The sequence below is a fragment of the Gossypium arboreum genome, chromosome 5, assembly GCF_025698485.1.
Source record: "Gossypium arboreum isolate Shixiya-1 chromosome 5, ASM2569848v2, whole genome shotgun sequence".
Taxonomy (NCBI): Eukaryota; Viridiplantae; Streptophyta; class Magnoliopsida; order Malvales; family Malvaceae; genus Gossypium; species Gossypium arboreum.
The window spans coordinates 85,031,446-85,044,888 of NC_069074.1; the positions used below are offsets into that span (position 1 = coordinate 85,031,446).

At 32.2% G+C, this 13,443-nt stretch overlaps 3 protein-coding genes and 1 pseudogene across 3 annotated transcripts; 1 reads left to right on the top strand and 3 right to left on the bottom strand.

Annotated features, from left to right (window-relative positions):
- Window positions 1-1,269: 1,269 nt before the first annotated feature.
- On the bottom strand, window positions 1,270-2,529 carry LOC108451533 (putative pentatricopeptide repeat-containing protein At1g12700, mitochondrial). Its single transcript, XM_053028988.1, has one exon. The coding sequence runs from the start codon at window positions 2,138-2,140 to the stop codon at window positions 1,547-1,549; it is 594 nt and encodes a 197-aa protein (XP_052884948.1). The 5' UTR covers window positions 2,141-2,529; the 3' UTR covers window positions 1,270-1,546.
- On the top strand, window positions 2,469-7,805 carry LOC108451534 (serine/threonine-protein kinase Aurora-1-like; annotated as a pseudogene).
- A 967-nt stretch (window positions 7,806-8,772) lies between these two features.
- LOC128279343 (pentatricopeptide repeat-containing protein At1g62930, chloroplastic-like) lies at window positions 8,773-10,455 on the bottom strand. Its single transcript, XM_053027618.1, has 2 exons — window positions 10,183-10,455; window positions 8,773-10,071 (listed from the first exon to the last, which is right to left on the bottom strand). The coding sequence occupies exons 1-2, from the start codon at window positions 10,453-10,455 to the stop codon at window positions 8,773-8,775; spliced, it is 1,572 nt and encodes a 523-aa protein (XP_052883578.1).
- Window positions 10,456-11,134: 679 nt separating this feature from the next.
- Window positions 11,135-13,194, bottom strand: LOC108451535 (pentatricopeptide repeat-containing protein At1g12300, mitochondrial-like). Its single transcript, XM_053028831.1, is given in 2 exon segments — window positions 11,135-12,575; window positions 12,577-13,194. Coding segments are annotated over 2 exon segments (1,599 nt in total). The 5' UTR covers window positions 12,838-13,194; the 3' UTR covers window positions 11,135-11,237.
- Window positions 13,195-13,443: the final 249 nt, after the last annotated feature.

The window sequence follows — 13,443 nt, forward strand, 5'->3', positions numbered from 1 at the left end:
TAAATGACATGGTAAGTTGTGTTTTAATTTATACGAGCTTATTAAGCACTCGTTGCTTACGTAGTTTCTTTCTATTGTTTTATAGATTATCGAAAGCTCGATCAGTTAGAAGCTCGTCGGAGACCTATTACACTATCCAACGATCATTTTGGTAGTCTTTGAGCATTTTGGCCAAGGTTATTAATGGCATGTATAGGATCTTTATAATTTATGTTTTGGTATGTTAAGCTATTGATGTTGTCTTGGTTTGGTGCACTTTGATGCCTTACCAAATGCTTGTAAACAAGGTACTCTTGGCATGTTGATGATAGTTTGGAAATGGTCATTTATGACATGTTTGACACATATATAGTTCGGAAATGTAATGTTTTGGTATAATTGTAATGCCTTTGAATGGCATATTGGTTAGGTGATTAGGGATGTTTAAAATGACATATTTATGTATGTTTGAATGGTATTTGAACCCCTTAAATGTGTGCCAAATTGGTTTGAAGGGTTTGGTATAAATTAGACTTGTAACCCTGCCTAGCGCGCCGGAAGGGTACAAGTCCAAACCCGATGGGGTTGGGGCACACTCGCACAACGTGAGCGATGCTAAATGTCCGGAACTAGTCAGGCCCAAATGAGTCTGCAGCTATTTTAGCCCAACACGAATTTATTCTTCCTCAGCAGACAAAATCTGCTTATATGTGGAAACTTATCTTATTAATTTGATTCTAAAAAATCTGTTAAAAATTTTTATTTAATGGAAGATTTTAGGGATATTTTTTCCAAAATTACAACACTCTCCATGCCTATAAAAGGCCATGATTCTGAAGGGTTTTTTACACGCTCTCATACTTTCTAAGAATTTCTCTTACAAAAATTCTGTTGTTATAAAAAATCTCCTTTTTCATCTTTCATGTTTTCTAAATATTCCGGTGATAGAAAAAATGTCATTGTCCGTTCGATTTATCGTGGTACAAGTGCTACTACTTCGATCGCTGCTATTGTTGTATCTTGGGAGACTTTTGACCAAAGTTACTCCAAGTATCGTAGGAGTGGTCGAACCTGTCTTAAGGAAACTGTGTTTGACAGGTCTCAACGTTTCGTAAAATCTGGTCATATTTTATTTTATATGTGTTTATTTATAATTAATTATTTTTGTTTGCTAACGGGTTTTGTCTAACAACAATATCCGGGATTGGTCCCTTTCGAGATATTTCATGAAAGAGTTCCACTGCTTCGTCTAGCCTTTTAGCTTTGCAATATCCATTGATCATGGTGTTGTAAGTAACTATATTAGGTGCACAACCCTTCTCAATCATCATCTGCAAAACTATTCTAGCTTTATCCATTTCGTTCCGCAAGCAATAACCATTAACTAATGCACTATAGGTAACGACATTAGGCTCGATTTCTTGCTTTATCATTGCGTCAACAAAATCCTCTGTTTCAGAGACCATCCCTTCCTTGCAATGCGCATAAACCAATGTACTATACGTGGCAACATTGGGCTCAATGTCATGCTTTCTCATCATGTTAATGATCTCTACAGCTTTAGAAATCATTCCTTCATTGCAAATTGCATATTGTTATCAACCATTTCATTCAAAAGCCTTGTTGCCTCCTCTTGCTGTCCCGAATTACACATACCATGAATTAAGGTAATGGTATTTGGTCTAATGCCTTTAACCTTTACTTCAGAGAAGAGATCGAGAGCCTCCTTTAATAGCCCCTTCTTACAAAGGCAGTCAATGACTGTGCTATATGTTACAATATCGGTTTCAAAATCTCTATCTTCCATCAGTCTTAGAAACCTAATAGCTTTATCTGTATTGCCACTCTTACACAACCCCTTAAGTATTATATTGTAAACAATCAAATTAGGTTGATACCCTCTTTTAGTCATTTCATCAAATATACTAACAGCTTCAGAAATCTTACTTCGATTACAAAGTCCATTAATCAAAGTTGAAAAAGTTACAGCACTAGGCTCAACACCTAACTTCAGCATTTTCCCCAAAATAGAAAACCCAAAACCAATTCGACCTAATTGACAATAGCAATTAATCAAGGTGTTCAAAGAATAACCATCCTGGGAAACGCCTAATAATTCCATCTGTCTATACATAGAAACAACAATGGCATAATGTTTCATCCTAACAATGGCTGCTAATAATTTATTGAATTCCACAATGGAAGGCTTTAGTACTTTTCAATCATCTTATTGAACAAAATCAAAGCATCGTCAACATTATCGAAGCCATCATCTATTTTCCCCTTTCCTCTAACAAACATGGGTTTCTTACTTAAGCTTCGATGTGGGTAGCAATGGTGTTAGAAGAAGAAAAAGAGTGGAAATTAGAAAGATGGATTCCCCCATTAACAAGTGAACGAAGAATAAAAGAAGAAGGAAGCTTACCCATATCTTGAAACTAAGCAAAATGAAAAACCAATGAGGGGTGAGCTTGAAAATGAAAGCAGAAATGGCGGCCGCAGTAACAGAAGAAGTGTAAATTTTGGGTTGCGAAGTGGTGTTTAGGGAAAGGGTTGGGAGCCTAATTTGGTTTAATTGGCCATTAAATCCATCCATGTTTTACCTTTCCAAATTAGGGGTGAGTATTCGATCGAGTCGAGTAAAAAAATTTTGAGTTAGTCAAGTTGACAAATCCTATTTTAGCAACCGAACTCAATTTGATTTTTTTCTGAATCGAATTGAATCGAGTCAAAACAAGTCGAGTTAACAAATCCTATTATTTATATCTAATGTTGCGTTTAGATGGACCGATTATTTAACTAGTAGATGAAGTACAAGATTGTTTAACTATATGAATAATATAATAATTTTACCTTTTAACTTAATGAGTAAACATTTATCAAAACGACGCAGTTTTACCTTTTAACTTAATTATTTTAAATTTTAACTTTTAAAAAAGTAAACATTTATCAAAATGACGTAGTTTTGTCTTTTCTTATTTGGATTTTTAGATAACTCGAATTGTATAATTCATATTCGAGTTAAATCAAAAAATTTAATTTTTTATTCGAGTTGATTCGAATAACTTGATTAACTCAAATAATTTAAACTATTTAATCCAAAATTTGAATTTTTTATAGAGTTTTTTGAATCAAATCGGATTTTTCTCGCCCCCTATTTCAAATGTATTTCAACAAATAGTTGTCCATGTCCATTGTATTGTCAAATAATATTTTTAATATTTTTTTATAAATTTATAAATATTTTATATTTTTATGTTTTAAATTTTAAAAAATAATAATATAAAAATCCTACATGTTATAAAAATTTAAAAATATATAAAAATACTAAAATATATGTCTAGAATGAACAATTTGTTCATTCCTATGTGTAAAAATTATATTTCTTTAATAAATTAATATATTTTGTCACATGTCATCATGTTATTAATTTATCATAGTCACATTAGTATATTTTAATGAGAAGAAATTGTATAAAACTATGATTCAAAGTCACCTATATCCCTTTCTAATAGGAGAATGACAAATCATAATTTTCCTTTTAATATTCAGTATTTTTATTTGGATTTGAATTTTTTCAGGAAAAAAAGCTAAAAATTAGGATGAAAAATCTGATTTGTCATTCTCCTATTAGAAAAGGATAGGGATGACGTGGAATAATAATTTCATACAATTCATTCTCTATTTTAATGGTATTAATTAGAACTTTAAAAAAATACAAAGTTAACTTACAGTTTCCAAGTTGAAGTATTACTTAGCTCAAATAAAAAAGGGATAAATCTCAAAATTATACATAAATTTTGATTTATGTGCAATTTGATACACAAACTTTAATTTAATGCAATTATAAACATGAAACTTTGATTGTGGTTCAAATGCATACATGAACTTTAATTTTGATTCAATCATGTACATTTAAAGAAATGTATACATCAATTTAATTTTAGATTGCATTTTACCTCCCTCTACTCAAAAAATAGATAAATTAGTCCCTGTACATTAGATTAAAGAGCAAATCAAATATTCTGTTAAATTACCATTCAATGTATGAATTATACATGTACGTCATGATGCAAAGGTCTGTTATAATTATTTTATTATTTATAGTTTATCCCTTTAATTGTATTCTAATTCTAATTAAGTCCTTTTTTATTTAATTTCAGCTTTTATAAACTATTTTATATGTTATTCGTTTTAAATTTCTTTATATAGTATTCATTTTAAACTGTTCGATACATATTATTCTGAATTATTTTATATATTAATTACTTTACATTGCTTTATTTATTTATTTTAAACTCTTTTATATATTATTTTTAATTGTTCTATTATTATAAATTTATATATACTATTTATTCTTAAACTTCTTTTTATATGGATTATTGATTTTCAAAATTTTATATTGTTTATCTTAAACTCTTTTATACATTATTTATTTTATTTTTAAACTATTTTTTATTTTATGTATATTATTTATTTTAAATTTCTTTTTACTGATTATTTATTTTAGACTTTCTATATGTTATTTTAATTTGTTATATATTATTTATTTTAAGTTGTGTTATTTTATTTTAAATTATTTTGTATATTAATTATTTTAAATTATTTTATACTATTCACTCTAAATTGCTTTTTATAATATTTATTTTAAACTTATTTTTATGTATTAATTATTTTAAAATTGTCTCATTATTTATTTTAAATTGTTTGATGTTATTTATTTCATTCTTTTGATTATTAATGTGGGTATTTAAGTGACATGTTATGTGATTATTGCCATTGTGTGTATTATAATTGTTCATTCGTATTTTCTTATTATTGTCATTCACTTGTATAATATTGTATTCATGTATTATTGTTCCATGCTCATTACTATATTTTATTTCATGTCATCACATCGTGTATTAAGCTCCAATTAATGTATTTATCCAATACAGACTGTTTTGTTTTACTCCAAACAAAATAATGCACATCGTTAATGTTATAGTCGTTATTATTCAAAAGGAAAATTTTCAAAAATAAGGCAGTGTTTCGTGTTTTGGAAATTCGAGAAATCGTACCCTAACTTACGGGGTTTCGATTTTCTTGTTAAACCTAAATAACCAAATATCCTTTTAGATTTCGAAATATATAAAGTTTCGATAAAATAATTTAAAGGCAAACTTGTTCTCGAGGGTTTAAATGTCGCATCCTAACTTATGGGATGTGGCATTTTGTTATTTCGGGACGAGTGGGCCTTTGATGCTCGTTTCGATTTAATTCAAGCTTTTTTCAAAACGAACATTAATAAAAATGGATCGTATTTTAATTCTTTTCAAATTTTCAACATTCGACATTAGGACATTAGTCAATCAATTAGGTATCAATTTTGGGCGTTACGAGGGTGCTAATCCTTCCTCGTACGTAACCGACTCCCGAACCCATTTTTTTGAATTTCGTAGACCAAAATTGCTGTTTTAATAAATTAAAATATTTTATTAAAACGACCAAATTACTAGGTGATCCGATCACACCTCCAAAAAAACGGGTGGCGACTCCATTTTCGTTTTTAAATAAAAGTCGACCCCAATTTTAAAAGAAATGGTTTCGACAACAGTAACAAGTAAAGGTATATGACTTAATTGATCACTCTCACAAGAAATAGAACGTGGGACTGATAAGGAATACCTCTAAGCAGAGTGTTGCTAACAAAATTATAAGAATCCTTTTAGCCAAGTTGGAGCATGAAGATATGTTGGTGTGAAGAGGCGAACCTTCAAGCGTTTTCTTAGTGAGGAGTGCTTATAAGCTGCTCCTTGATGGTTGTTGTGATAATCAATTTACAGGTCTTCAAAATTCCATAAGGGCTTTTACTGGAAATTGTGGAATTTTAAATTAACTACAAAAAAGAAAATTTCAACTTAGAAAATTTCTTGGAATTTTTTTGCCTACACTAGTTAATCTCCATAATAGAAGAATTGGAGTAAACACAACAAGCTCCAAATGTGGAGGGGGTTCAGAGACTATTGACTATGTGTTTAGGTAGTGTCTTGTAACAGTAGAAATGTAAAATAAACTTAATCTCGTGTCAATACTATCTTAACCATTTTTTGGATTTTTCCTGAATTGGACCGCTCAGCTGTTTAGAACTATGTATGTTTTTGCTTGTTTTATTAAGTATAAATAAAATGTCCAGCTCAATAACTTTTTCAAAAAAAAAAAAATGGTGTAACAAAAGGATGGTATATGGCATTCCCAAATACACATTGATGTAAAAAAAAGAAAAATACAAAAATAGCTTCTACGATTTGGATATAATCCATATGAGATATGACAGCCATAGTTCCTATAACTTTAGTTGGTTTCACAAAACTCCCAGATATTCTAAAGCATAATTGAAATTCAAGTTTGTTGACCACATCTTAAATTTTGTTCTAACAAAAATTAAATTTTATAAAAATACCCAAAATTCAAGATTGTTGCCTACATTCCAAATAAGAAACTGCAAGTGTTATATGTATGCAATTAATTACCACATGACTATTTGTGGCAAGATCCTTGTGTATTTTTCCAGTGGAGCAATCATATTGTGGCCCTCAAAGTTCTTTTTAAAAGCCAACTACAACAATCTCAAGTTGAACATCAACTACGTCATCCCAATATTTTGAGGCTTTATGGATATTTCTATGATCAGGTATAAGCCTATATTGATAATTCAACAATGTATGTATGTAATTGAAAATGTTATATATGAATTAACATTTGGTTTTCTGAATACAACCTTTTTGCAGAAACGTGTTTATCTGATTCTGGAATATGCAGCCAAAGGTTAACTTTACAAAGAACTGCAAAAATGTAAATGCTTTAGCGAAAGACGCGTTGCTACCGTGAGTTTCTTCTTGGTACTGTGTTTCGATGGATTCATATGTTGTATGCTTATGTTATTTGTTGCAGTATGTTGCCTTTTTAGCTCGAGCACTTAAATGTCATGGAAAGCATGTCATACAGAGAGATATCAAACCTGGGAACCTGTTAATTGGTGCACAGGTGATTCCTAACCCATGGCTAGTACTCGTTTGGTTATTCAATGAAAGCCTCATTGTGCTTATCTAGTCAATTTGGATTCCTTGTCTGGGTGAACTAAAGATTGCGGATTTTGGACGGTCAGTGCATACATTTAATTGCAGGCGGACTATGTGTGGTGCACTATGTAGTAAACCATAAAACTAACTGGTACACTGTAATGTTGAACTGTTTGTCATCTCATCGAACTAAGTTTCACCGTATATTTTATGTTCTCCACAGTTGAAAGTGTAGAGCATGATGCCAGTGTAGATATCTAGAGCCTTGGTGTGTTGTGCTATGAGTTTCTTTATGGAGTCCTGCCTTTTGAGGCCAAACAATATTCAGACACTTAGAGAAGGTATGCCCGAGCTGCGGACACTAGAGAACATGCTTAAAGCTCCGAAACAAAGAGAACATGATGGAAACTTAAGTTTCCTTTTTATAGCTTTTCCACTAGGGTACCTCTTTTGAGTACCTGTCCCAACTTGTTCACTCTTTTCCCCACTCATACGATTGTGCAAGTGGATTTGAAGTTCTCTCCAAAACTAATAGTTTCATCTTCAGCCAAGGACCTCATTAGTCAGGTTTCTTTAGTTGCCTCTATTACTTGCAATTATATAAATATAACGACAATGCTCCATCATTGGCATATACTGAACACGCTTCAACATTATTTACAGATGCTTGTCAAAGATTCTTCCCAGCGCCTCCCACTATATAAGCTTCTTGACCATCCATGGATTGTTCAGAATGCTGATCCATCTAGCATATATAAAGCTTAAGATACGTTTGTTCCTCTATATTCTTCTCTCGATGAATATGATAATGCAAAGAATGTTCTGTTACTTAAACCCCATGAATCTGTTACTTTGCTTGTGTCTCCAAGCTTTGTAGGAATAACATATATTTGTATCAGTGGCCTATCTTACAGCACAAAGGAACGTCCAAAGTTATCTGTATTTAGGTATCTTTTTTTTTTTCCTTTGACAAATATTTACTTGTAAAGGAAATTTAATATATATACACAATAGCAAAGTTATGATTAGTAGATGTGGATAGACATCCTTGGACATCTGTTATCCAAATGCGCAGTACTGCAAATGTAGAAATATCCATTAATATTCGATATAAATCTATTGGTTACAAAAATACTTTTAATAAAATTTGAACTCAAGATAATTTTTTTTACTCATAAAAATAGTTATATTGATAGGTATTAAATTTAAAGTTCTATTAATTAAGTTCCAAGTTTCATTGAAAATGAATACTTTATTTTACAATAGTTTTGTGATAAAATAATGAAAACATTAAAATAATTTTCGGAAAATAAGTTCAGAAAAAATTATCAAATAATGTAAAATGTTTTAATTAAAATCATTAGAGCAAAAGAATATATTACATTTTTCAAAAAATCATATTGTTTTCCAAAAATCAATTTTCGGAAAATGTGTTTTCAATTAATCAAATAGACCCTAAATTTGATTGAATTCTTCTACACTTTTAAGAAGTTAAAAGTTCTGAGCAGTTAGAAACCAATGCTATTGTCATTGCAACAGATATTGGTTTTCCCCTAATTTCTCAACATTATCACCAACAAGATTCTCACTTACTACCACAAGTCAAAACAAAATCAACAAATTTGAAAATAGACAATTAACCTCATTCAAGTTTCCAGAATCTATCACTGTACAATAGTCACAAACCGTTTCACATTGCAAGTGATGATCTTTACACAATTTATGAAACATTTCAGAGCAAGATTGATTTATTTGAGTGTACAATGAGATCCATAAATAAGGTGGCAGTGAATATATCTGCAGAAAAGCCCTTCCCAACCATTTCTGTAAGAAGTTGCGTTGCTTTTGAGGCATAACTATTGCAAAGGAACCCCCGAATCATTACATTATAACAGCAGCTATTAGGCAAACAGTCATTATCTCCCATGCTCCCAAACAACCTGTATGCTTCATCTGGCAATCCCTCTTTACACAGTCCATTAATCATTACACAATATGTGTAAACATTTGGTTTTAAACCATTGTCTGATAGTTGATGAAATAATTCCTTTGCAACTTCGATATGCTCAGCTTTGCACAACCCATCAATTAGGATATTATATGGGACAATATCAAGCTCCAACCCACTGTTTCGCATTGCCTGAAACAGATTCAATGCCTCTTCAATATGACCTGTTTTGCATAAACCATCTAGCAAAATCAAACAGGTCACTCTATCTGGAACTTGTCCAGAAGCAAGCATCCTTCTAAAAAGTTCACAAGCAGTTGAAACTTTACCTAACTGAAACATACTTTGCACAAGAGTGTTGCATGTGACAGTATCCAGGATTGGTCCCTTTCGAGATATTTCATGAAAGAGTTCCATTGCTTCGTCTAACCTTTTACCTTTGCAATATCCATTTATCATGGTGTTGTAAGTAACTATATCACGTGCAAAACCCTTCTCAATCATCAAGTTGAAAAGTCTTCTAGCTTTATCCATTTTGTTCTGCAAGCAATGGCCGTTGATTAATGCATTAAGGGTAACAACATTAGGCTCAATGCCTCGCTTTATCATTGCGACAACGATATCCTCAGCTTCAGAGACCATCCCTTCCTTGCAATGCGCATCAACCAATGTACTATACGTGACAACATTAGGTTCAATGCCTTGCTTTCTCATTGTGTCAACGGTCTCTACAGTGCTGTATGTGACAGTATTCGGGATTGGTCCCTTTTGAGATATTTCATGAAAGAGTTCCATTGCTTCGTCTAACCTCTTCGCTTTGTAATATCCATTGATCATGGTGCTGTAAGTAACTATATTAGGTGCACAACCCTTCTCAATCATCAAGTTGAAAAGTCTTCCAGCTTTATCCATTTCGTTCTGCAAGCAATGGCCGTTGATTAATGCATTATGGGTAACAACATTAGGCTCAATGCCTCGCTTTATCATTGCGTCAACGATATCCTCAGCTTCAGAGACCATCCCTTCCTTGCAATGTGCATCAACCAATTTATTATACGTGGCAACATTAGGTTCAATGCCTTGCTTTCTCATTGTGTCAACAGTCTCTACAGCTTTAGAAATCGTTCCTTCCTTGCAAAGTGCATCAATCAATATATTATATGTGACAATATCAAGTGAAATATTGTTATCAACCATTTCATTCAAAAGCCTTGTTGCCTCCTCCTGCTGGCCGAAATTACACATACCATGAATTAAGCAATTGTAAGTAAAGATATCTGGTCTAATGCCTTTATCCTTCACTTCGGAGAAGACATCGAGAGCCTCCTTGAACAACCCGTTCTTACAAAGACAGTCAAGGATGGTATTATATGCTACAATATTAGGTTCAAAACCTCTGTCTTCCATCAGCCTTAGAAACCTAACAGCTCTACCAGTATTACCGGTCTTACACAACCCCTTAAGCATTGTACTGTAAACAATCAAATCAGGTTTGATACCCTCTTTCAGTCATTTCATCGAATGCTGATCCATCTAGCATATATATAGATGCTGATCCTCTATATTCTTCTCTCGATGAATATGATAATGCAAAGAATGTTCTGTTACTTAAACCCCATGAATCTGTTACTTTGCTTGTGTCTCCAAGCTTTGTAGGAATAACATATATTTGTATCAGAGGCCTATCTTACAGCACAAAGGAACGTCCAAAGTTATCTGTATTTAGGTATTTTTTTTTTCCTTTTACAAATATTTACTTGTAAAGGAAATTTAATATATATACACAATAGCAAAGTTATGATTAGTGATGACAATTTTAATATTAAAATTACTATTTACTAGTAGATGCGGATAGACATCCTTGGACATCTATTATCCAAATACGCAGTACTGCAAATATAGAGATATCCATTAATATTCGATATGAATCTATTGGTTACAAAATGCTTTCAATAAAATTTGAACTCAAGATAAATTTTTTTTGACTCATAAAAATAATTATATTGATAGGTATTAAATTTAAAGTTCTACAAAATAATTAAGTTCTAAATTTGATTGAAAATGATTACTTTATTTTACAACAGTTTTTTGATAAAATAATGAAAACATTAAAATAATTTTCGAAAAATAAGTTAAAACAACAAGATTCAAATAGACACTAAACCTCATTCAAATCTTTTATCACTGTACAATGGTTACAAACTGATTCACATTGCAAGTGATGATCTTTACCCAATTTATGAAACATTTCAGAGCAAGATTGATTTATTAGAGTGTACAATGAGATCTATAAATAAGGTGGCAGTGAATATATCTGCAGAAAAGCCCTTACTAACCATTTCCGTAAGAAGTTGTGTTGCCTTTGAGGTATAGTTGTTGCGAAGGAACCCCCAAATCATTACATTGTAACTGTAGCTATCAGCCAAACAATCATCATCTCCCATGATCCCAAACAACCTGTATGCTTCATCTGGCAATCCCGTCTTACATAGTCCATTAATCATTACACGATATGTGCAAACACTTGGTTTTAAACCATTGTCTGAGAGTTGATGAAATAATTCCTTGGCAACTTCGATATGCCCAGCTTTGCACAACCCATCAATTAGGATATTATATGGGACAATATCAAGTTCCAACCCACTGTTTTGCATTGCTTGGAATAGATTCGATGCCTCTTCAATATGACCTGTTTTACATAAACCATCTAGCAAAATCAAACAGGTCACTCTATCTGGAACTAGTCCAGAAGCAAGCATCTTTCTAAACAGTTCACATGCAGCTGAAGCTCTCCCTAATTGAAACATACCCTGCATGAGAGTGTTGTATATAAAAATATCCAGGATTGGTCCCTTTCGAGATATTTCATGAAAGAGTTCCATTGCTTCGTCTAACCTTTTACCTTTGCAATATCCATTTATCATGGTGTTGTAAGTAACTATATCAGGTGCACAACCCTTCTCAATCATCAAGTTGAAAACTCTTCTAGCTTTGTCCATTTCGTTCTGCAAGCAATGGCCGTTGATTAATGCAGTATGGGTAACAACATCAGGCTCAATGCCTAGCTTTATCATTGCGTCAACAAAATCCTCAGCTTCAGAGACCATCCCTTCCTTGCAATGCGCATCAACCAATGTACTATACGTGACAACATCAGGCTCAATGCCTTGCTTTCTCATTGTGTCAACAATCTCTACAGCTTTAGAAATCGTTTCTTCCTTGCAAAGTGCATCAATCAATATATAATATGTGACAATATTAAGTGAAATATTGTTGTCCACCATTTCATTCAAAAGCCTTGTAGCCCCGTCCTGCCTGCCCAAATTACACATACCATGAATTAAGCAAGTGTAAGTAAAGATATCTGGTCTAGGGCCTTTAACCTTCACTTCAGAGAAGACATCGAGAGCCTCCTTCAACAACCCGTTCTTACAAAGACAGTCAAGGATGGTATTATATGCTACAATATTAGGTTCAAAACCTCTGTCTTCCATCAGCCTTAGAAACCTAACAGCTCTACCAGTATTACCGGTCTTACACAACCCCTTAAGCATTGTACTGTAAACAATCAAATCAGGTTTGATACCCTCTTTCAGTCATTTCATCGAATATACTAACAGCCTCAAAAATCTTATCCTGAATACAGAATCCGTTAATCAAAGTCGAAAAAGTTACAACATCAGGTTCAACGCCTAACTTCAACATTTTCCCCAAAACAGAAAACCCAAAATCAATTTGACCTAATTGACAAAAGCAATTAATCAAGATGCTCAAAGAATAAACATCGTGGGAAACTCCCAATAATTCGATCCGTCTATACATAGAAACAACAATGGCATAATGTTTCATCCTAACAATGGCTCCTAATAATTTATTAAATTCCACAATTGAAGGCTATGGGTACTTTTCAATCATCTTATTGAACAAAATCAAAGCATCATCAACATTATCGAAGCGGTGGTCTCTTTTTCCCTTTCCTCTAACAGGCATGGACATGGGTTTCTTACTTAGGCCTTCGATGTGGGTAGCAATGGTGTTAGAAGAAGAAGAAAAACAGTGGAAATTAGAAAAATACTTCCACCGTTAACAACCGAGCGAAGAATAAAAGAAGGAAGCTAACCCATATCTTGAAAGTAAGCAAAATGAAAGCAGAAATGGCAGCGGCAGTAGCAGAGGAAGTGGTGTAATTTTATAAAATTACTATTTACTTTTAAACGGAATTGGCAATCATCTTAACTTTAATAATTTTTTTTGAAGTAACTTTAATAAAATTAAACCTTATCATAAATATACTAAAATTACAATATAATTAAAATTTAAATCTATAAAAAAAAATCAAATTTCGAGTTTTTTTGAGTCAACTTGAATAAGTAATTTAAATTTCGAGTTTAAGTCGAGTTAAATTTATCTTTGAATAATTTAAATAATTCAAATAACAAATTAATGTAAGTAACT

Bases quoted from the DNA above. Each gene is read 5' to 3' on its own strand.
- LOC108451533 (XM_053028988.1), bottom strand. From the start codon at position 2,140: ATGAAACATTATGCCATTGTTGTTTCTATGTATAGACAGATGGAATTA.
- LOC128279343 (XM_053027618.1), bottom strand. From the start codon at position 10,455: ATGCTTAAGGGGTTGTGTAAGACCGGTAATACTGGTAGAGCTGTTAGG. The intron at 10,072-10,182 runs GTTGATAACAAT...ACAATGAGAAAG, and splicing joins CAAGGCTTTTGAATGAAATG to CAAGGCATTGAACCTAATGT.